This window comes from Podarcis muralis, chromosome 13 (genome assembly GCF_964188315.1).
Source record: "Podarcis muralis chromosome 13, rPodMur119.hap1.1, whole genome shotgun sequence".
Classification (NCBI taxonomy): Eukaryota; Metazoa; Chordata; class Lepidosauria; order Squamata; family Lacertidae; genus Podarcis; species Podarcis muralis.
The window spans coordinates 46,569,768-46,592,466 of NC_135667.1; the positions used below are offsets into that span (position 1 = coordinate 46,569,768).

The 22,699-nt window shown below is 45.4% G+C and overlaps 1 protein-coding gene across 1 annotated transcript; it reads right to left on the reverse strand.

Moving 5' to 3' along the window:
- Nucleotides 1–9,494: 9,494 nt before the first annotated feature.
- Nucleotides 9,495–15,779, reverse strand: LOC114582481 (glucose-6-phosphatase catalytic subunit 1-like). The gene is made up of 5 exons (XM_077917539.1): nucleotides 15,494–15,779; nucleotides 14,384–14,493; nucleotides 13,288–13,393; nucleotides 11,885–12,000; nucleotides 9,495–10,874 (listed from the first exon to the last, which is right to left on the reverse strand). The coding sequence occupies exons 1-5, from the start codon at nucleotides 15,721–15,723 to the stop codon at nucleotides 10,363–10,365; spliced, it is 1,074 nt and encodes a 357-aa protein (XP_077773665.1). The 5' UTR covers nucleotides 15,724–15,779; the 3' UTR covers nucleotides 9,495–10,362.
- Between the last annotated feature and the right edge of the window lie 6,920 nt (nucleotides 15,780–22,699).

Here is a 22,699-nt window from a genome sequence, read left to right on the forward strand (position 1 = left end):
TGTAGTAACCAAGGCTCCAGTCTCCTGCCTAGTGTGCCTTGCACCAATCCATCTCTAGAGGAAGCATAATAAAGGTAAAGGTAAAGGACCCCTGGGACGCAGGTGGCACTGTGGGTTAAACCACAGAGCCTAGGGCTTGCCGATCAGCAGGTCAGCAGTTCGAATCCTCGCAATGGGGTGAGCTCCCATTGCTTGGTCCCTGCTCCTGCCAACCTAGCAATTTAAAAGCATGTCAAAGTGCAAGTAGATAAATAGGTACCACTCCAGCGGGAAGGTAAACGGCATTTCCATGCGCTGCTCTGGTTTCGCCAGAAGTGGCTTAGTCATGCTGGCCACATGACCCGGAAGCTGTACGCCGGCTCCCTCGGCCAATAAAGCGAGATGAGCGCCGCAACCCCAGAGTCTTCTGCGACTGGACCTAATGGTCAGGAGTCCTTTTACCTTTAAAGGACCCCTGGCAGTTAAGTCCAGTCGCGGACGGCTCTGGGGTTGCGGAGCTCATCTCACTTTACAGGCCGAGGGAGCCAACATTTATCCACAGACAGTTTTTCCGGGTCATGTGGCCAGCATGACTAAGCCGCTTCTGGCGAACCAGAGCAGCACATGGAAATGCCGTTTACCTTCCCGCCAGAGTGGTACCTATTTATCTACTTGCACTTTGACGTGCTTTCGAACTGCTACGTTGGCAGGAGCTGGAACCAAGCAACAGGAGCTCACCCCGTTGCAGGGATTCGAACCGCCGACCTTCCGATCGGCAAGCCCAAGAGGCTCAGTGAGAAAGCATAATAAAGTGTGCCAAATAAGCATGCAGAATCACAAGGACTGAGTTTATATAATTTGTGCAGCATGCTGAATTTAGCTGTGTTTCAGGTGGAAGTTGGGTTTCTTTTCAAAAAAATCACAGGGTACATGGGAACCAAAAATGCTGAATCAGATTACCGGCTCCATTGGATCAGAGTTGGATCCATTGGACAACTCTGCACTGACTGTCTTTCCCCCATATCAAATGGCAGCAATATCTCTTAAGGCACCGCAGCATACGTATATTTTTGTCCCAGCGCAGAAACTGAAGAGTAAGGGCAGATAAGTAATCTTTCCAGGGCAATTAATTAATTAATCAAGACTCAAAGGGCATGATCTTGCATACATGGAGTTTGAGGAACACATAGCAGAAAGGCACGCAGCTTCCGAGTGAACGAGATCCAAAGTGCAGCGTCCCAAATTATGTGATAAAAGAAAGCAAACAACTGAATTAATGGAGAAAGAAATCAGCCGCAGAGGGCAAGGCAGCTGGTGGTGGAGGTTTCTTACAGGCAGCCCAAAGTGTCCTGGAAGAAGCGGGCATCCCAGAAATCTCACATGGTGGGAAAGCAGCTTATTAGCTGGCAGATAGGCATGCTGGGGTCAGGGTTGGCACTCCTGAGAAAGGTGGAAGGTGGCAGGCAGGAAGAGAAGGCAGATAAATAAGAGGGGTCAGAGTTTGAGCTCACCCCTGCCTGTACGCTCACCTATGTTCTTCCAGACAGAGAATAGAGTGTTCTGCTTTGCAAAAGGGCTGTGACCTCTAGCGTGGAAGCTTGTGTGAGCAAGATCTCCCTCCTCTGACAGGCCCCTCCACCTGAAGATTAAACAGGAGGACTCCCAGGCGAAGCTTCGGTTCGTGGTTGTGGTGGGAATTTTCAACAGAAAAAGGCCTGAGCTGGACCAGGAGTACAAAGCTAGATCAGAGACCCAGTGGCTTCTTTCTTTCCCCCAAAGGGTTAAAAGCATGAGTTAAAGTCGGACGGCACCTTGACTAGCATTTGTTTGCTACCAAAAGATGTAGCAATGGTCACCAGTTTGAAGAGTTTTAGAAAGGGGCTATATAAATTCGAAAGCACGTCAAAGTGCAAGTAGATAAATAGGTACCGCTCCGGTGGGAAGGTAAACAGCATTTCTGTGCGCTGCTCTGGTTCACCAGAAGCGGCTTAGTCATGCTGGCCACATGACCCGGAAGCTGTACGCCGGCTCCCTCGGCCAATAAAACGAGATGAGCGCCGCAACCCCAGAGTCGGTCACGACTGGACCTAATGGTCAGGGGTCCCTTTACCTTTATATAAATTGATGGAGGATACGGCTATTTTCTGGAATTGCGATGCTCTGCTCACTCAGTTATTATGGTTAATCCAGAAAACACCACGGCTAAATAATTGCATTCCAGTGTTTTCTGTTGTCCCTCTCTCCCTGCCACCTTATTTTTAAATACCTGTTGTGCGTTGAGTAGCCTTTTACATATCAACCGGCAGCAAGTTACTGACCTACCTAATGGGAAGTGTGGTCTGAGTGAAGGCAGTTTGTTTGGTGATGCTCTGCTTCCAATCATAGCTGTCAACTTTTCCCTTTTCTTGTGAGGAATCTTATTCGGAATAAGGGGATTTCCCTTTAAAAAACGGAAAACGTTGACAGCTATGCTTTCAATGTGTTCCCACCCTCCATTGAAAGAGCATTCGCACCATCTGACAGTAGCCGTTGATAAAAAATACAGGGAGAGGAGGACAAACAGAGCCTTTGTGGTTGTGGCACCCAGACTGTGGAACAATTTCCTTACAGGGGTGCCCAAACTTTTTTCAAACAGGGCCAGATTTGCTGAACTGAACATGTGTGAGGGCCGGCCAAAGTTGTTGGGCTTTTTTAAGGACTGAAGTTGTTGAACTTTTTTTTACAATTTTACCCCAAAGTAAAGGATTTTACCACAGGACATATACAGCCACAGGGGCTGGATTAAATCGACCGGCGGGCCAGATTAGGCCCCCAAAACGGACTTTGGACATGCCTGCCTTACAGAGATTTGGTTGCCTGGCACTAAATAAAGAGTCATGGATGCTTTAGCTGAGATTCCTACATTGCAGGGGGTTGGACTAAAGAACTCTTGGGGTCCCTTCCAATTCTACGATTCTTTTTTTTGCCAGACATTTGGTTTATCTTGAGGCCCTTCAGATTTTGTTTTATGGGGATTTTTAAAATAAGTGTTCTGTTCTAAACGCTTAATGGCTCCATTTTAAAATGCTCCTATTGTATTTGTATTCCATAATTTGGTATACTGCTTTGGGGGCCTGTTTAAGACCTAAAAGGGACGCGGGTGGCGCTGTGGGTAAAAGCCTCAGCGCCTAGGACTTGCCGATCGAAAGGTCGGCGGTTCGAATCCCCGCGGCGGGGTGCGCTCCCGCTGCTCGGTCCCAGCACCTGCCAACCTAGCAGTTCAAAAGCACCTCCGGGTGCAAGTAGATAAATAGGGACCGCTTTCTAGCGGGAAGGTAAACGGCGTTTCCGTGTGCTGCGCTGGCTCGCCAGAGCAGCGATGTCACGCTGGCCACGTGACCCGGAAGTGTCTCCGGACTGCGCTGGCCCCCGGCCTATAGAGTGAGATGGGCGCACAACCCTAGAGTCTGTCAAGACTGGCCCATACGGGCAGGGGTACCTTTACCTTTACCTTAAGACCTAAAAGGCAATGAAGATAGATGATAGATAGAGATGATAGATAGATAGATAGATAGATAGATAGATAGATAGATAGATAGATAGATAGAGATAGATAGATAGATAGATAGATAGATAGATAGATAGATAGATAGAGATAGATGATAGATAGATGATAGATAGATGATAGATAGATGATAGATAGATAGAGATGATAGATAGATAGATGATAGATGATAGATAGATAGATAGATAGATAGATAGATAGATAGATAGATAGACAGATAGATGATAGGTAGGTAGGAAGGTAGGTAGATGATAGATAGATAGATAGATAGATAGATAGATAGATAGATGATAGATAGATAGATAGATAGATAGATAGATAGATGATAGATAGATAGATATCTTTCCTTTATAGGGATATTGTTCTCCTCAATCCTCCTAGTCCTTTCTTCCAGAGAGCCTGTTCATTGAAACATCCTGATTCATCTGTGCACAGTTTTCAAGGTTATATGAGGGTGGTTTGTTAACTATTCCAGACCCTCCAAGAGCCCCTCTTTCCCAGGGACAGTCCCAGATTTACAGAAGTTTCTGATCTGATCTCAGAATGCCCCGCTTTTCCTTAGGACGTCCCTATTTCCATCAGAGAAATGTTGGAGGGTATGGAGTTATCCGACCCCTGAGCCTTCTGAAGGCAATCCTGTATAGGAAAGGTTGTTTTTTTTAAAAAAAAGTTTAATGTTTTATTATGTTTTTATATATGTTGGACGCTGCCTAGAATGGCTGGGGCAACCCAGAAAGATGTGTGGGGTATAAATAGTAAAAATTATCATTATGGAATGGGACGTCCCTATTTTCATCGGAGAAACGTTGGAGTGTACATACTTTAATTGTCAGACCTGAATTTGCCTGTGTGGAAATGAATCACCCAAAATAATGACAATCTGGAAGTGCCCTAGTCACTGCATCACACTGGGATCACTGCAAGGCTGAAACTGTCAAAACTATTGCTGTAGGCAGCCCTGAGTTACATAACATGGCCCCTCCTTGCCTGAAACGGGAATAATACACACCACATGACACCACCAAGGAGGGAAAAATCGAGTGCTGAATAAATAAATGCAAGTCAGCAATATTTTCATTGTGTAACGATAGGACACATCAGTTAATGGGAGTGGTTGAAGCTGATTCAGTAGCCAGCAAAAAGATAAATGTTGGAGACAATAGAGTTAAGCATTAACCTGCAGTACTCACCGACCTTTTTCTGTAATGGAGAACCAAGCCAAAATCTAGCATGTGTGTCCTTAGGACTTTTGTGCGGAATGCAATTGAGGAACATGAAGTCAGAATTCAGCAAACGAGGAGCTTTTGCTTCCAATTTCCTTTGCTCCGCAACGCCAGGAGGGTTGAGAACCTCCATTCATTTCTGGCACCCAAATTCCTAGACTCGGAAGTCTTTAATTCAAATTCCTAGACTCGGAAATCTTTATTTTTGCATTGGGTGTCGGGCTTCCAGTCACAAACGAAATATATCTTCGCAACCCTGACATCTGCCCACCTCTGCCTGAGGAGACCTGAGGTGACAGCGCTTATGGTATCTGAAGTTTTTACAGCCCTTGGACCTGGAAATGTAATCGATTTCCTAGCAGAGTTTTCTTGCAAAGTGCTGGTTAAAGCCCAGCCCAGTGATTTTCAGTTGCTGAGCGCAACAGTGTCCTTTGGTGTGCAAAAGTAGAGGCGCGAATCACAGGTACAGAACCCCAATTTCTTGTGGCCCTCAGCCTCCTTTGCATGCAAGTGAAACATGGCGGAAAGGAGTTTGTACCCCTCAACTGTCCCACTTTAAGAAGAGGCAGAAGTACAGTGGTGCCTCGCAAGACGAAATTAATTCGTTCCGCAAGTCTCTTCGTCTTGCGAGTTTTTCGTCTTGCGATGCACGGTTTCCCATAGGAATGCATTGAAAATCAATTAATGCGTTCCTATGGAAACCGCCTTCAGACCAGGTCCGGGGACAGTCTGTCCCCCGACCTCTTCTGAAGGCTGGGGGGGGGGGAACAAGGGCTTTTCTTCCCACCCCCAGCATTTTAAAAAAACCCGGGACAGCGGAGGACTTCTCCGCTGTCCAGGGCGATCTTAAAATGCTGGCGGGCGGCATTTTAAAATCGCCCCGGGACAGCGGAGGACTTCTCCGCTGTCCGGGGCGATTTAAAAGCCCCTGGGAAGGCAGGCAGGGGGGACAAAGACTTTTGCCCCCCGCCAGCCTTCAGAAGAGGTCCAGGACGTGCTGCGTTTCTCCGCTCTCCCGGGAAGGCAGGCAGGGGGGAACAAAGACTTTTGCCCCCCGCCGGCCTTCAGAAGGTGTTCCCGCCCTGCCGCCCGGCTTCGGAGGAGGTCCGAGGACAGTGGGGAAGGGTTTTCCGTTTCTGAGTTGCTTCGCAAGACGATTTTCCCTATGGGCTTGTCTTGCGATTTCCCCCCCGCTTCCCCCCCCTTTTTCTAAGCCGCTAAGCCGCTAATAGCCTTTTAGCAGCTAAACCGCTAGTCCTTTAATAGCCGCTAAGCCGCTAAACCGCTAATAGCGCTAATCCGCTTAGCCGCTAATAGGGTTGCTTCGCAAGACGAAAAAACCGCTAGACGAAGAGAATCGCGGAACGGATTCTTTTCGTCTTGCGAGGCACCACTGTATTTCAAATACAGTCCCTGCTCCACCCCTACATCACTTTCCTGTTTTGAAAATGGTCAAGAATACATTGTATATTTGGAAAGTTATGAGGATTGCTGACCTTCAGCTTGATCATTTTATAAGCCCTTTTATGTTTCTGGCTATCAAGGGGGGAAGTTAGTATATTTATATTTGTGCACCAACAGCAACTGCTTTTTAAGGCATTTCCCCGGCTATGGAACGGAGATTCGGCGCAATGCATTTTCCCTCACATACGTCCTCGTCTGGGTCTTGAAAATCCTCTGTGGCATTGCCTCCCTCCTTCTTGGGAACTCCATGTCCTTGCTTATTGTGGTATTTGCTCTGCTGCCTCCTCTATTTTTCACATCTCCCCTGGGATGGCTGGGATAGCTTGCCACAGGGAAAAAAATATGTGGAGAATTCTGGGATTTTAGCTGGATTTCGCAGTTATCTTACAGACATGCACACCACAAAAGGAGTAGCTGCAAAGGCCGGACTACGTAATCTAACTCAAGCCTTACTTTAGACGGGGGATTTGGGGGGGGGCAGTGTTTTGTTTTTTTATGTGCTACATCTCTGCTTACAAGGTTTCCACATGCAACTCAGACGCCGTGTTCAATTCGGGGAGACCTGGGACTTGAGTCTAATGTGGCAGCTTTTAGCAGACGGACGTTTACTGCCAGCTGTTTTATACGGGGAACATTCTCCCTGAAAAGAAAAGAAGTCAGTCTAAAGCCACCCACCCCCAATGTAAAGTACCATATTTTTCGCTCTATAAGACGCACAAGACCACAAGACGCACCTAGCTTTTGGAGGAGGAAAACAAGAAAAAAAATATATTCTGAATCCCAGAAGCCAGAACAGCAAGAGGGATCGCTGTGCAGCGAAAGCAGCAATCCCTCTTGCTGTTCTGGCTTCTGGGATAGCTGCGCAGCCTGCATTCGCTCCATAAGACGCACATTTCCCCTTACTTTTTAGGAGGGGAAAAGTGAGTCTTATAGAGCAAAAAATACGGTATTTGCAAAGGATTATTCTATTGCAGGGCTATCCGAGTGACCCCACCCTCTGCTACTGCAATATAAGAACTGGCAAGGCAATTTCCCCCCATGTTTACAAATTTGAGATAAATCAAATTTGCCATATAAAATAAGACCCAAGTTAGAAAGAGGGCGAACTTCTGCTACTGGTCATTCTTTGTTTATTGTGGGTGGATTGCTGCTGCCCAGTCACAGATATTCTAAATTCTGGATTTCTACTGGTGGTAGGATTTTGTTGATTTGAGTGTGTTAAGCTTACTGTGGTGTCAATGGCTTCCTTTGTACATTACTCGTTTCTTTATCCCCTGCCTATGGCGGTACCGCTTCTCCCAATGACCACCGGGAAATACGTCAAATTTTATTACGAGCCACCTTGTTAATATAATTGGTTCATCTATCCACTGTGACTGTGGCCTGTGTCAGACAGTGAATCCCACCCCCCTTGGCCCAGAATGGAGGGTCATTCTCTCAGCCTTGCTATCTGTAATGGGGAATATCAACTTGAAACCTTTTTTTTTAAAAAAAAATGCAAGCCATGTGGTCCTACCACCTACCATACCCTCCAACATTTTTCCGATGAAAAATAGGGACGTCCCATTCCATAATGATAATTTTAATATTTACACACCACACATCTTATTGGGTTGCCCCTGCCACTCTGGGCAGCTTCCAACATATTAAAAAAAAATTAAACATTTTTAAAAAATTGCCTTCCGACAGCTCAGAGGTTGGATAATTCCATACCCTCCAACATTTCTCCGATGGAAATAGGGACATCCTAAGGAAAACTTGGACATTCTGGGATCAAATCAGAAACTGGGATGGTTTCTCTAAATCAGGGACATCCCCGGAAAATAGGGTCTGCAATAATCACCATTTGTTGTTGGTTTACACAGCAAACAAAAATAAATGGAGATGGACTCTAAGTTACTTCATATACTGGCGCTGTGTGCCTCAGTCAGTGTGCCCCACCCACTAACCTTTCCTCCAGCTTCCCCCTTGCAATATGTTTGATCCTAGGAATTGGGAGTTAAGAGCTGGCAGCTGATGAACTGTTGACACAGTCTTTTAGCATGACAGGGAAGCAAACAGGGCTTAGCTTGCCCCAAGGATTAGCTCTGGAACAATTCAAGACTCAGTTCTGAAATATGTGAATAAGAGGAGACAGTGCCTCTGACCATGCGCAGAGTTCCTTTCTTTCACCAATGAGTCCTGTAGCCTGCTTTGATTAGGAGCAAGTGATTTCAGGTCTGAAGCGCCAGTACTCTAAAGCAGGTTAGATCCCCAGCTTCATTTTATAAATTGTTGTTGTTGTTGTTTAGTCGTTTAGTTGTGTCCGACTCTTCGTGACCCCATGGACCAGAGCACGCCAGGCACTCCTGTCTTCCACCACCTCCCGCAGTTTGGTCAGGCTCATGTTTGTAGCTTCGAGAACACTATCCAACCATCTCTTCCTCTGTCGTCCCCTTCTCCTTGTGCCCTCCATCTTTCCCAACATCAGGGTCTTTTCCAGGGAGTCTTCTCTTCTCATGAGGTGGCCAAAGTATTGGAGCCTCAGCTTCACGATCTGTCCTTCCAGTGAGCACTCAGGTCTGATTTCCTGAAGAATGGATGCATTTGATCTTCTTGCAGTCCATGGGACTCTCAAGAGTCTCCTCCAGCACCATAATTCAAAAGCATCAATTCTTCGGCGATCAGCCTTCTTTATGGTCCAGCTCTCACTTCCATACATCACTACTGGGAAAACCATGGCTTTAACTATACGGACCTTTGTTGGTAAGGTGATGTCTCTACTTTTTAAGATGTTGTCTAGATTTGCCATCGCCTTTCTCCCAAGGAGCAGGCGTCTTTTAATTTCGTGACTGCTGTCACCAAATTTATAAATTAATTTATAAATTTATAAATTAAGTGACTGCTGTCACTTAATTTATAAATTAAGCACAGCAAACAATACTTCCCCTACCTGTCAACAGGTGAAGAAACCACCACCAAAGTCTCAGGATATCATTTTTTGGCACAGAGTAGCCCACCCACTGTGTAAACACTGGATAATAATTCTACAGCAGTTAAGTGAAAAGTTGAGCTGGCAGAGACCAGAGAGGAGCTTTAGAGAATCATTGCAGATTATTATTCTTTTCATCTCGAAGTTTAGCGCTCTGGCACAACACTGTAGAAGTACTGTAACCTGCATCACTAAATCAAGACTAGGAGTTCATTTATAGTTAACTGGCAGAGGGAATTGATACGGGGAGCTTTTAAACAACATTTAATACTTCAGTTTTCAAATATTTTCCCAAAAGAAAGCTGACCATTCATTTGCTAACAAAACATGCTTTATTCATAACAAAAAGGTGTAGGTACAAATATAGAACTATGGCGTGCAGACATCTACAAAAGCCATCTCTAGGCTGCGGTAGGCCGCGGGTGGGTTCGCCATCTTTTCTCCCTCCCCATCCCAAAAGTGACCGTCAATCCTTCAGTGATGTGAAATCCCCCCGTAACACACACAGGGGATCATCGCTTGAGCTCACAACACCCGCCAGGCTCACTAGGGAGCGTCTCCCTTGAAGTGTGAACAATGCTGGCGGGTGTCATGGATAACTTCCCTCTCCTGCCACAAGACAGGCAATGGTGGAAATATATATTCTATTCCTCTTCTGCCCCAACTATGCCAAGTGAATCCCCCTGCTTGCTCCCTGTTCCCTGCCTTGCTGATACCAGTTTTTCCCTGTCATCTCAGCTGAGCATGTATTTACTGGTGGCGGACAAAATCGCAGGTAACACTTTTCTGGAGAAATGTCTTGCAATGGAAGACTCACGTAGCAACGCCATCCAGGGCCAAGACTTTAGGGTCTGGAGGGGCCCCAGATGCAGAAGCGCTGGCGTATCAGCAATATTTTGAAATAAGCGGAGCGGCACACGTTACCTTTCAACCATAATGTCCACAATCTAAAAATTACCAAACTGCGCCACTGGAATTACGACCTATGGCCAGCACTGGATGGAGACCCCAGCTGGTATTTTATGAAGGCAGATGGGTCAGCCGTATCCTGGCCCCAGCGGGAGCCCAGAACACACTTAGTTAAGAGGACCGCCAAGAAAGCTGTCCCTTTTCGCCCCCGAGGCCTTCCGTCGTAGCTCTTCACCTGCTCAAGTTCATAGAAAATAAAACCGGCATGGCGACTACACAGTTTTCTTGTCTTGTTGGGTAAGGATCTGGGAGACGCAATAGGGGATGAGGGCCGCCGCTGCCAGCGGCACGGCGGCACTCTTGCAGAAAGACAGGAGGTAGAAGAGCATCTCCACTTTAGCAGGGGGCTTGAAAGAGTCAAAGAGGTGCAGGACGAGGAGCGAAGCGCCGATGGAGGCCAGCCGGAAGGCCAGCTGATGCCCTTGTTTCCCTTTGCAGCTTTCCACGTACATTGGGGAGTTGAGGGCCAGTCCCAGCCCAAAGAGGACGCCCAGGTTGCGCAGGAGGCCGGCAAAGGGTGTGGTGTCCAGGTGGACCCACTCTGGGTTTTCGCACCACCGCTTGGCCTTTTCCAGAGTCCACAGGAGGTCCACGCCCAGCACCTTGAGCAGCAGGTAGAAACCCAGGGCGAAAGAGAAGAGGAACAGGGTGGTGCCCACATACTTCCGCAGGCTGGGGTTGTAGATGGAGCGTATGTGCTGGAAAGATTCGGCAACCACCACGCCTGGATTGCGGGGGAAAAGGAGACATCGCTGGTCAATACACACATACCCCCAAACTGTTGGAAGCAATCTTAAGGCTACGCAGCGACGTCTTTTGCGGTACGGCTGGCAAAACGGCTCAGGTCTTTAGAAAACTAAACAAGGTGGAACACCTGGATTGCCATCACACCTATGCCCTCAAAGACAAAGTATTCTGTTTTATGGGTATCTCACAGCCTTGTCATTTTGGCAGGTCAAAGTGGCTTTTCTCAGGGTGGAAGTGGAAGATCTCCCAGGTGGGAGGTGGGAAATTCAGCTCTCCGTATGTATGAAGGTTAGATAAACTGGTGGCCGAGGGCTACACAGATATATTTATAATTTTGTTGGGTTTTTTATGAGGATCATATGAGAAATATTAGGGACGCGGGTGGCGCTGTGGGTTAAACCACAGAGCCTAGGACTTGCCGATCAGAAGGTCGGTGGTTCGAATCCCCGCAACGGGGTGAGCTCCCAATCCTCGGTCCCTGCTCCTGCCCACCTGGCAGTTCGAAAGCACATCAAAGTGCAAGTAGATAAATAGGTACCGCTCCAGCGGGAAGGTAAACGGCATTTCCGTGCGCTGCTCTGGTTCGCCAGAAGCGGCTTAGTCATGCCGGCCACATGACCCGGAAGCTGTACGCCGGCTCCCTCGGCCAATAAAGCGAGATGAGCACCGCAACCCCAGAGTTGGCCACAACTGGACCTAATGGTCAGGGGTCCCTTTACCTTTACTTATTATTAATGTATCTTTCTTTTTCTTCTGTTTGATACATTTAAAAAAAAAATTATGCTATATTAGGTTGAAAACCTTTAATAAAATTGATTATTATTTAAAAAGACCTCATTTCGGGGAGTGTGCTAATTTTGTTCTGTGGAGTCTGCGTATTAGAATCTGCAGCTGAGTCCTCGGCAACAAATTCTACTGTATTCCACAGCTGCAGCCTTGCCGTACATCTCAACATATCATACCAGGCGGTGAGTAACCTGCACTGACCTGAGAAGACTCCGGCGACAACTTGGTGGGGGAAATGGGCAGCAATGAAGACACGGGAGAGACAGACGCAGACTTGGACGACGGCAAAAGCTGCCCAGAGCACTGCCTGCAAGAAGCTGCAAAAGGAGACAAGAGATGAGAAGAGAATAGAGGTGAACACTGGCAAGCCAGGCTTTTCTGGGGGCTCTCCTGAGCTCACTTGCAAGCTATACAGATCCTTTCCCCACCTCTCCCACCCACTGTAAGAGCTCCGGAGAATTAAGATTTTGGGTTCCTGTGCAGTTTTTGCACTGGCCAGCCTCTGTCACCAGGGGAAGACTGGTGTAATGTGAAAGCAGAGGTCACAACAGGTTGTTCGACTGCAGTGTGAGCCTAATTTCCTTCTGGCTTCACAACTGAAAAGACAGACGAGCAAACAAGCCAATCAAAATCCTGCTCAGCTGCCAAATTTTGTCCCTTCCTACAGACTTCGGGCAGGCTGTCATTGTCTGATGGTTGAGAAATCCCTTGGCAACAGCTTGGGGCAGTCAATCTGCACAATCATCTGGCTTCTGGTTCAGACATGTAGGAATGTATTTTCCAAAGCGTGATCTGAGAGAGGCACACTTGTACTGTTCACAGTGAAGGAGTTTCCAGCGAAGCCCTGCTGCCCTTTGAAATATTGCATATGCCTTCCCCTGGTTCCCAATGAGAATAATTCACTTTTCCAGTTGCTACAGGCAATTTTAATGACAACATCTACTAGGGATGGAGGGGCAATTTGATCTTCATTGCAATTCAGTGAGAAACTAACTAACTTGCACTTCTCGAACCAACGTGCGAACATTGTGTGAGCGCAGCTATCCTGCAAAATTTGTCCTCTAAATTTCGTGATGCAGTTCCCCACGCAATAGCGGGGGGGGGGGGGGAATGTGCACAGAACCACACACATTCATGGAAATAGCATTAAAATGCATACTTGGGGAAATTGCTTGCAAAAATATGAATGATTAGCCAGAGAGACATAGCAAAATGTGCTTATTGGGAGAAATTTGCATTGAAATGCTGTCAACTTTTTGTGAGGATTTTTGTAAAAAATGCAGAAATGTGGAGAACTGGGAATGCTAAGATTGGAGAAATGAGAGACTTAGAGGACTGAAATTAACAGATCCATCCATCCCTAAGATATGTACAGGGACAATATTGTTCTCTCCTGGTGTCTTTTTTCCTTATCAGCATCAAATCTCTGGCTTATTGTAAAGTGTATTTTTGTACCTTTTGTAATTTTCCCTTCCACAACGGAAGCATTGTTGCACATCGTAATATTACGTAATTCTCCTTGAAGCAGAAAATACTTCCCAGCACTCTCCCTTGCTCAGAGAGAGTGCCTTTTGTTACTACTTAATATTGCTGTGCCTACTTACCGGTGCTTCCAAGATGGCTGCTTCTTTTTCAATGCAATGGAGAGAATGGCTGTAACCATCACATAGTACACGCCGGCTGAACCCATTGCGTGTCCAGAGGGACTCCCTAAAGTGGAAAGGAAAGTCAGACGCCTTGGCTCCAAACCCTCCGTATCACCCTCAGCCTTGCCCGAAAGACAAAACCCTTTCAAGCCATCTATATTACCCGTCACCTTTCCCAGAGGGGAAATAAAATCCAAAATCAGATGCAGGCCTTATGTACCCAAATACCACTCTTCATGTATTGATTTCCCGCCCCCTTCAAGGCTCACCAGTCACAGCCCAAGCAACATATTCTGCAACAGCTGAGCAAGTCCTGTGGTTGGCGTCTCTTTCTGTTTCCCAGGGATAAACACGGATTCAGAGAAAACTGTACAGTCAGCCTGGATTTTGATCTGAGACTGAACCATGTTTTGGTGGTGGGAGTTTAAGCCAGAGCTTCATTGACCATTTACTTCATTTTTAGCATTTAACTTAACCCATTTGGCTCTTAAAACGTATCTTTCACTGAGCTTCAAGCATGGGTTAAGAAATTAAATCTTGCAAGGCGATATCGTGTTCCAGTACAAGAAAGTAAAGAAAATCCAGGTGCTCGCCAAACATATGGAATTGTGATTAACTCAAGACACGGCCTAGATTTATCAAACCTGTTTACAATGGTACCTCGGGTTACATACGCTTCAGGTTACATACGCTTCAGGTTACAGACTCCGCTAACCCAGAAATATTACCTCGGGTTAAGAACTTTGCTTCAGGACGAGGACAAAAATTGTGCTCCGGCGGCACAGCAGCAGCAGGAGGCCCCCATTAGCTAAAGTGGTGCTTTAGGTTAAGAACAGTTTCAGGTTAGGTACGGACCTCCGGAACGAATTAAGTACTTAACCCGAGGTACCACTGTATTATTATTTTATTTATTAGATTTATATCACCATAAGATCTCAGGGCAGTTCACAGAATAACTGTCTTTATGATTATATTTTTTGGTGTTAATGCATTCCCTCCTTTGCTTCCAGCCCTGCCTCCGGTTACATGTCCACCCTTTCCTTTGGCATCTCACCTGGGCCAGTTTCACACGTAGCAGGGAACTGCTGGATTGCAGGGGCCGAGGTGTTGTGGTAGAAACTGGCCTCACGTACCCACCAGTAAGGTCTCTGCCCAAACAGGATCCTGTAGAGAAAAGGAACATGAGAGGCACTGTGAGTCTCTGCTGTAGGAAGGGATTGCCGACAACAGAACCAGCTAGGGCCGAAAGGAAAGAGAGTTGCGACACCCACACAAATTCCTGAGTGTTAAGGATCACAATGCAAGCAGACCAGAAGGGTCCCATGTTTTCGTGGAGTATTTTGGAGTCTGGTGCTGGGAAAAAAACAGATCTGGGGGCTAAATAGATATTTATCCTAGATGCTAACACCAAAGGCAGTAACAGGCCATGCACACAACCCGTTAAAGTCAACCAGGGGCAACCAAAGACTTTCCTCCTATTCCACAAGTCCAGAAAAAATAACTTGCCAGACTGGCATGGAACTTGCAGAGAGGAGCTCGTGAAAGGGAAGGAAAGAGTGGAAGGGAAATGGAAAGGACTTGTTCCATTGAGGCCATCCTAACAGCTGGTTTCACAGAATAGCAGAGAGTAGCTGGAATGGGCAGAATGGTTTGTTGCCGGGGTTCGGACTTGCCAGGAAGTCTTCCCATTCCAAACTTATGGAAGCTAGCTGTGGATATTCTTGGTGCCTACTTAACAAGTACGCGGGTGGCGCTGTGGGTTAAACCACTGAACCTAGGACTTGCCGATCAGAAGGTTGGTGGTTTGAATCCCCGCGACGGGGTGAGCTCCCGTTGCTCGGTCCCTGCTCCTGCCCACCTAGCAGTTCGAGAGCACATCAAAGTGCAAGTAGATAAATAGGTACCACTCCGGCGGGAAGGTAAACGGCGTTTCTGTGTGCTGCTCTGGTTCGCCAGAAGCGGCTTAGTCATGCTGGCCACATGACCCGGAAGCTGTACGCCGGCTCCCTCGGCCAATAAAGCGAGATGAGCGCCGCAACCCCAGAGTCGGCCATAACTGGACCTAACGGTCAGGGGTCCCTTTACCTTTGCTTAACAACATTACATGCCCAGATGAAGAAAGCCTGAGTTCAGGCGACCACCTTCGAGTAGGCAGGACACTTACCACTTGAAGACGAGGTTCAGCCAGTCGCCAATCACAGCAACCCAGATGAGTTTGATCCCCACCGCTTCGCAGAGGTGGAACCAGATGGGGAAGAAGACAAAGAACGTGTTTCGGAGGTCGGCAGCGAAAGAAACAAAGAGGAACCAATCCTGGGCTGCCGGGTAGCTAGTTTGGAGGTAGTGTGTGGCTTGGATGCCTGAATGATGGAGAAAGTCCATGCCTGCTTCCATTCTGTCGATAGCTGAGCGACCAGCTATTTCGGTTCGTGTAGCTGCACTACACCCTTGGACGGCTCTCATCTCCTTTTATCTTCTCCCGTGCGCGGCAGATTGAGCTTTGGACTTAAAATCACTTTGGTACAAAAAACACCTTCCCGATCAAAGGTGCTTCCCCCCCTAGCTTGGGACAAACAAGTTTAGAGAAACTTATGTAAGAGGAACAAACAAGCCCTCCAAAACAGCCTGGTGCCTTCGCCACAAAAAAGTTAACTCTTTCCAGGGCCACATTAAATCTTCATCCCGTCCCCTGGGTAAAGGGAAGCGTCTCTGGTTCGTGCACAACTTCTCCTGCATCCTAGCTCTGGGCTGATGGAGGAAATTTGCCAGGAATCCCTGGGTTCAAATTTTCCAGGTTTTAGTACTGCTCACAGAGGGGTTCCCGACAGGTCATTTTATATTATCCCACTCCTCCCCCTGCATAAAAAACCCCAATAATAGGCAACTGCAGCAACTCAGTTTAAGCTGCCTTTAAAAACTAATGAAATTTAAGAGACCAAACAGACACAGGGTTCTTCCACACTAGGCATTTAGTGTGGAATTGCTATGTTTTGTTCACTCACTTGTTACGGTGTAGTCATCAGAATCCTTGTCCTCTTCTGTTCTCCAACTGCAGCACACAAACATGTTTCAAAGTCCTCCTTAAATTTGTAATCTCAGGATGCGTGCATCTCAATTAATGCACACAATTAATCTCAATTAATGCACATCAGCTACTCCACAACACCTTTGAACCACCCCTTTAGCGCTTACAATGGTGATGGCTAATAATGCAATAAGCATAAGTAGAAACCATGTGTACAGTAAGTGTTTCAGGTTATATGCAGGCCGGATCCTATGCATGTTTATTTAGAAGCAAAGCTGAGACTTAATGCATACCCTCCAAGTGCCCTGATTTTCCAGGGAGAGTCCCGGAATTACAGAAGCCATCCTGGTTTCTGATTTGAATCCGGAATGTCTCTGTTTCCCATTTTCTTCCCCTCCATGTATTGGAGAACAATTAAAAGTGGTGTGTGTAACTGTAAAAAAAGCCCTGTTTATACTGAACATAAAATAACTGCATTGCATGAAGGAAAGGGTGAAGCTGGAGTACAAAGCCCGTCCTATAATTTTGAAGGAAAATGTCACCAATCCATTTTAAATTATTTAACTGCAGTGCTTCCACAGCCAGCCATTTATTCCCTCTCTATCCTTTTTCCCTTGTGTGTTGTAGTTTGTTTATTTTCCCCCCAGATTGTAAGGCTACAGATAGGGACTGTCTTGTCTGTAAGCCACTCCAGGAGTCTTTTGGGCTGAAGAGCAGTGCATGCAGATGCACTAAATAAACTAAATAGACAATAAATATTTTGGGCATGAGGCCTCTTCTGGTTCCTATTTCTCCAGCTGGGCTCTGCCTTTCTCTTGAAATAGGGTCCACCTTGTAGGCTCTCGTGCAGTTCATCTTAGGCAGCAGTGAACAGCAAAGAGGGAATGCTGACACAAGCCAGTTCAAATGCCTGACACTTTGGCCGTCACGCTGTGTTCCCGATGCAAAGTGCCAGATTCGGACCCTCTCAGCTGGTATGATCTGCTGAACCACTCAATAAAGGCTATTTAAGAGCTGAGCACTGTACTCACGCCAGCAGACGAACACGCCGCACACATTCTAACACTTAACTAAGCATGTTTTGCTTTTCAATTTCTTTTGTGTACATGAAAATTTTGAAAATGCATTTTTGTCATCGCCGATTAGGCAGGAGCGCAGGAGGTTACGAGCACAGCTCTGCAAAAGTCTCAAGATTTAGGTCCGCCCCATACTAAAGTCAGGGGAGTTTAGCATTGCTTTTCTACCATCAGATGGTAATACAGTGGTACCTCAGGTTAAGTACTTAATTTGTTCTGGAGGTCCGTTCTTAACCTGAAACTGTTCTTAACCTAAAGCACCACTTTAGCTAATGGGGCCTCCTGCTGCTGCCACACCGCCAGAGCACGATTTCTGTTCTCATCCTGAAGCAAAGTTCTTAACCTGAGGTACTATTTCTGGGTTAGCGGAGTCTGTAACCTGAAGCGTATGTAACCTGAAGCGTATGTAACCCGAGGTACCACTGTAGAATTAACACTTAGCATTTCATTCCCTTGATAGTGAGTCTAGGATTGCAGTCTTCAATGGGAAAGGCCCTACCTGATTGGGGCAATAATTTAGGGCTGCCATAGGCCCGGGTTTTCTCAGGAATCGGCCTGCAAAATGGCGGATTTTTGCTGAATCGGCAAAATGTCTGTGTAAACCTGGACATATGGCAAGTAGGTCATTTTTTTTTTTTTTAATGCTTTTAAAAACTCTATAAAAGTCCCCAAACAACAAACTTGGTCCAGATTTTCACTTCCAGGAATATGGCCACCCTAAATAATTGCTGCTTTTTCATTAAAATAAAAGTCGCCTCTTTAAGCATCCATTTTGTGAAAGCACGTGCAGTTTAGCCTTTAGTTGCCAGCAAGTACAGAGCAAGAAAATGTCATATGAAGGGGCAGGAAATCATCTGGGGGAAATTATGGAACAAGCCCAGAGCAGGATGTGTGTGTGTTAGCATCTGCAAGTTCTTTTCATCTGTTTTTTCTTTTAAATTGCTTCTATTGTTTTATTTTGATAGTGGCCATTAGCCTGTCTTGGAAATATCTGTATTGAAGGGTGGGACATGAATATGTAGAATAGAAACTTGGGAGCCAAGAGTTGAAAAGGAAATTATTCCCACCCGCCCCCTCGCCCCGCCGACAAGCCCTAGGTTAACTTCTATAGGCAGAAGACACGCCATGTCTTTCATCTCCCCAACTGGGGGAAATCAGGCACGTTTTCCTGTTTACCAGCAGTGCAGTTTGTTCTTCTTGTGTTCCTGGAAACGCTAAGCACAAAGCGAGCTCTCCTCCAAAACACGATGATGTCCACACTCGGAGCCATCAGGAAGAGCAGGGTTAATGATTGCTGGCCGGCCAGTGAAAATGTCGCCTTTATCTCCACGCACCAACGAAAGTCCAGGCTCAGGGCCCTTGACCCGCGACAATCTGCGCAGGCAGTGGCCATGGGCCTGGAGGGCAGGCCAGTGAAGACGTGGAACTAGAATTTCAGGAGGGTCCAAAATCAGCCATGCCCTGACTTGCATGTTCAGGGCTGTCTTAAGCATATGCGGCGCCTTGCCCAAAAAAGATGTTAGATTGTTTTTGTATGCCACTACCGCAGCAAGACTGCTATTACCGTATTTTTTGCTCTATAAGACTCACTTTTCCCCTCCTAAAAAGTAAGGGGAAATGTGTGTGCGTCTTATGGAGCGAATGCAGGCTGCGCAGCTATCCCAGAAGCCAGAACAGCAAGAGGGATCGCTTCTTTCACTGCGCAGCGATCCCTCTTGCTGTTCTGGCTTCTGGAATTCAGAATATTTTTTTTCTTGTTTTCCTCCTACAAAAACTATGGTCTGGTGCGTCTTATAGAGTGAAAAATACAGTAGCTAAAAACTGGAAATCTCAAGAAATACCAACAGTAGAAGAATGGCAGATGAAGATGTTGGACTTTTTGGAGCTGGCCGTCCTGACTGGAAGAATCCACGATCAGAAAGAAGATTGGAAGAAATTCAAAGACTATTTAGCCAAATATTGTAACATAAGATAATTAGAAGTCACTTGAAAGTACCAAATAGGCTTAGGATTAAAATAAGAATGAATTGTAAAGCATTATGGATTTTGATTACTAAGAAAAGAGAAGATAGTAGATTGAAGGAGTTAATTTTTTTAGAAAGAGGATTTCGGAGAACTGTTACAAGGTGATACAATGAAATTCAGTTAGGGTGGATTTGAGGAAGTCAGTTAACAGCGAAAGTGTTTTAGAAGTAACAAATGTTTATATTTTTGTGGGGTTTTTTAGCATTGTAGTGTGTTTTCTTTTTTGTTTTATATGTTATATCTGTTAGAAATGTGGAAAACCAATAAAAAATTTTTTGGGGAAAAAAGCATATGTGACTCCAGGGTGTAAAGATCCGCCCAGCGCCCTGCCCCCCCCAGTTGCCCAGTCCCAGGCGTGCAGGAGGGCAGAACTGGGCACCTGCCTCAGCGTCTCGCAGGCTCAGTCGCCCCCGAACTCACAGCGCAGAGCCACCCGCAGCAGAAGAGCCCGCCGTGGCGCTCCAGCCAATGGGTGGGCTCTTCCCCGGACTCAACTCTCGGACCCTAGACTCTCGGCCTGGCGCCCCTGAGAGCCCAGCGCCCAGGTGTTCTGCACCCCTAGCGCCCATGAGTAAGACGGCCCTGTGCATGTTCCTGCGCAACATGCACAGCTGTCAGAAGCAGAGATGTCTCTATAACCCAGAGCACGGAAAGAAATGGTAGCAAACTTTAGCCAGGCCAGGTATTGGGGCCACATTTCCCATTTATGGCATATAATGAAATGAAAAGGATGTTTAAAATAACGTTTGTAAAACAAAGAAACTAGAAGCTTTTCTCTTGGGAATTATAGGGACAGAACTACCCAAACTGTATAGAAACTTGTTCATGTATGCGACTACAGCGGCAAGAATGTTACTCGCCCCAAAATGGAAAGAAGCAGAAGTCCCAGCAACGGAAGAATGGATACAAAAACTCATGGAATATGCAGAAATGGCGAAACTTGCGGGAAGAATAAGAAATCAAGATAACAAACTTTTCATAAAAAATGGAAATGGTTTATGGAATAGTGACTGATAAATGTTAGACAGATAAAAACATTGATAGGATTATTGCAATAACCTGCAGTTATTACATATGAGTATATATTTAAAGAAGATGAGTAAATGAGCAAATTAAGTTAATTAGGATATTCAGAAGATATTAAAAATAAATTTAAGGAAGTTTTGAAATGTCAAAATGATTGTAAAATCTGTGAATTGTATAAATCTGAAAAGTATTTAAAAAAAAGATAACAATATTGTGAAAATGCAAATCTGACAGGTATAGATTGAATCTTGAACATTAAAGAAAATTATAAACGTAAAAAAAAATCTTGATATACAGTAATAGGAAGTGCGTATAGGTTAAGAATATTTAGAAAGCACAATGAGGTGATTTGGAAGTCAAAAATATGTGTGATGTTAGATAATGTGTAACCAGTTAATGTTTAGTTGTCACTGTGGTATTCTTTTTGTCTGTTTGTGTTGTATGTTTTGCAATAAAGATTAAAAAAATAAAGATACTGGGGCCACAAACAAACATGTTGCAATATGTCCTAATCGTTTGATGCTCTTTCCCTGAAATGACCCCTGCCCCCAGTTAGGGAGACAAAAGTCTGGCAAAAGTCTTTCTCATGTTGGGCTGGGGTTGTCACCTGTGGTCAGGCAAAATATGGGACGCGTCAGGGTGGGTGGGAATTGGGGGGTTAAAAATTACTTCACCTGGTGCAGAAATGACTTCAAAGGAATCCATTACAATGGGACACAACTAAAAGAGGATTGACAACTTAGGTTGACAGAATACGCAGAACTTGCAGATTTAACACGTAGAACGAAGGACATATATTTAAAGGAGAGTGGGAAACATTTATTGAACGTATGGAAAATAACTGCACAGCTGAAAATGCTGGCCGCATTAAGATAAATTCAGCAGTGTCAATAACATTTGATCGAAGTAAAAGTGGGAAACTGATCTCCATGCTTACAGTTAAAATATGCGGGAATGTATAATATGTAAAATGAACCATGGAAGGGGAAGAAGGGAAGTCACTGGATATTTTCAAGTTTGTAAAAGGTTTATTTTGAAATGCAAAATTGAAAACTTAATGAAAATTATTATTTAAAAACCCCACAGTGGCACATGTTTATTATTTATAATTATAAATTATTATTTATAATAATAAATATTTATTATTATTATTATTATTATTATTATTATTATTATTATTAGGGTTACAGTGGTTTATTCGATGGAAAAAAAAACACACAGCAAAAGCACAATGATTTACAACTGTAAGAAAAACATTGCTAATTACATTTTATTTATATATTTATTTATTTATTTAAACCCCGCCTTTTCCCCTGACGGGGCTCAAAGTGGCTTACAGATAAAAGTAAGAATTGCTGCTGGAAACATGGGGGGGGGGGACACAAGTATTTAAAAACAAGCAAATAGCAGCTTTGAGAGTATGGGGGGGGCACTTTACCTCAGGCAAAGGGCATGGAAATAAAAGATTAAACGCCGTCTTCCAAATCACCACATCCTCAATTTTACATACCAGCCCCATTAAGCTGTTAATTAGCAAAGTAAAAACTGTGGGAGACTCCAATCACAGCGGAAGTTACTTTTCTTTGCATTCCCCGCCTGCTCCATGCCTCATCTAGTCTGGCTCTTAATCCCTCTTTAATTTAGAGTATTTTTGGCATACTCCACTGGGAATATCTGTTCAAGCCCTGGGAAAATGACAAGGCCATGCATAAAAGGTCATTTTCCAACAGCGTCACCCGCACCAAAACCGGCTGTTTTGTTTCAGCAATATTTCAGGGGTAGCATGAAATTCCTTGGTGCGCAGAGGGAATTGGTGTGGCTGCCATTTTGTTTTTCCTAGAAAGCTGTGAGTTGCTTTTTGAATTTTCGGAAATTCACAAGATGACTCCCTTCTTTGGTGTTCAATGGGGTACAGCATTATTGTGGTCAGCAATTTAATATCTACAGGGGAAAAATAAACTGTCACAGTGAGCAGATAATTCCTATAGCTTCTCATTTTTTAAAACAGGTACAGTGTCAAATCTCCCTCCCCAAAAAAGGTATTAACTGAAGCATTTGTGTTATGTACTGAGCAGAATCCTAGAACAATAGGATCCAGAATGCAGCAGTCTGATTGGTCGGCAGGAGCCATCCAATCCAGCTCCAGGTAGAAGTGAATCAGTGACCTGATTGGCCTGCAGGAGCAGCCAATCAGACTTCTGGAGGAAGTGAATCCGCA

Coding starts and splice junctions, on each gene's coding strand:
- LOC114582481 (XM_077917539.1), bottom strand. CDS start 15,723: ATGGAAGCAGGCATGGACTTTCTCCATCATTCAGGCATCCAAGCCACA. Junction 14,494..15,493: donor CTGAACCTCGTCTTCAAGTG/GTAAGTGTCCTG, acceptor TTTTCTCTACAG/GATCCTGTTTGGGCAGAGAC. Junction 13,394..14,383: donor TACGTGTGAAACTGGCCCAG/GTGAGATGCCAA, acceptor TTTCCACTTTAG/GGAGTCCCTCTGGACACGCA.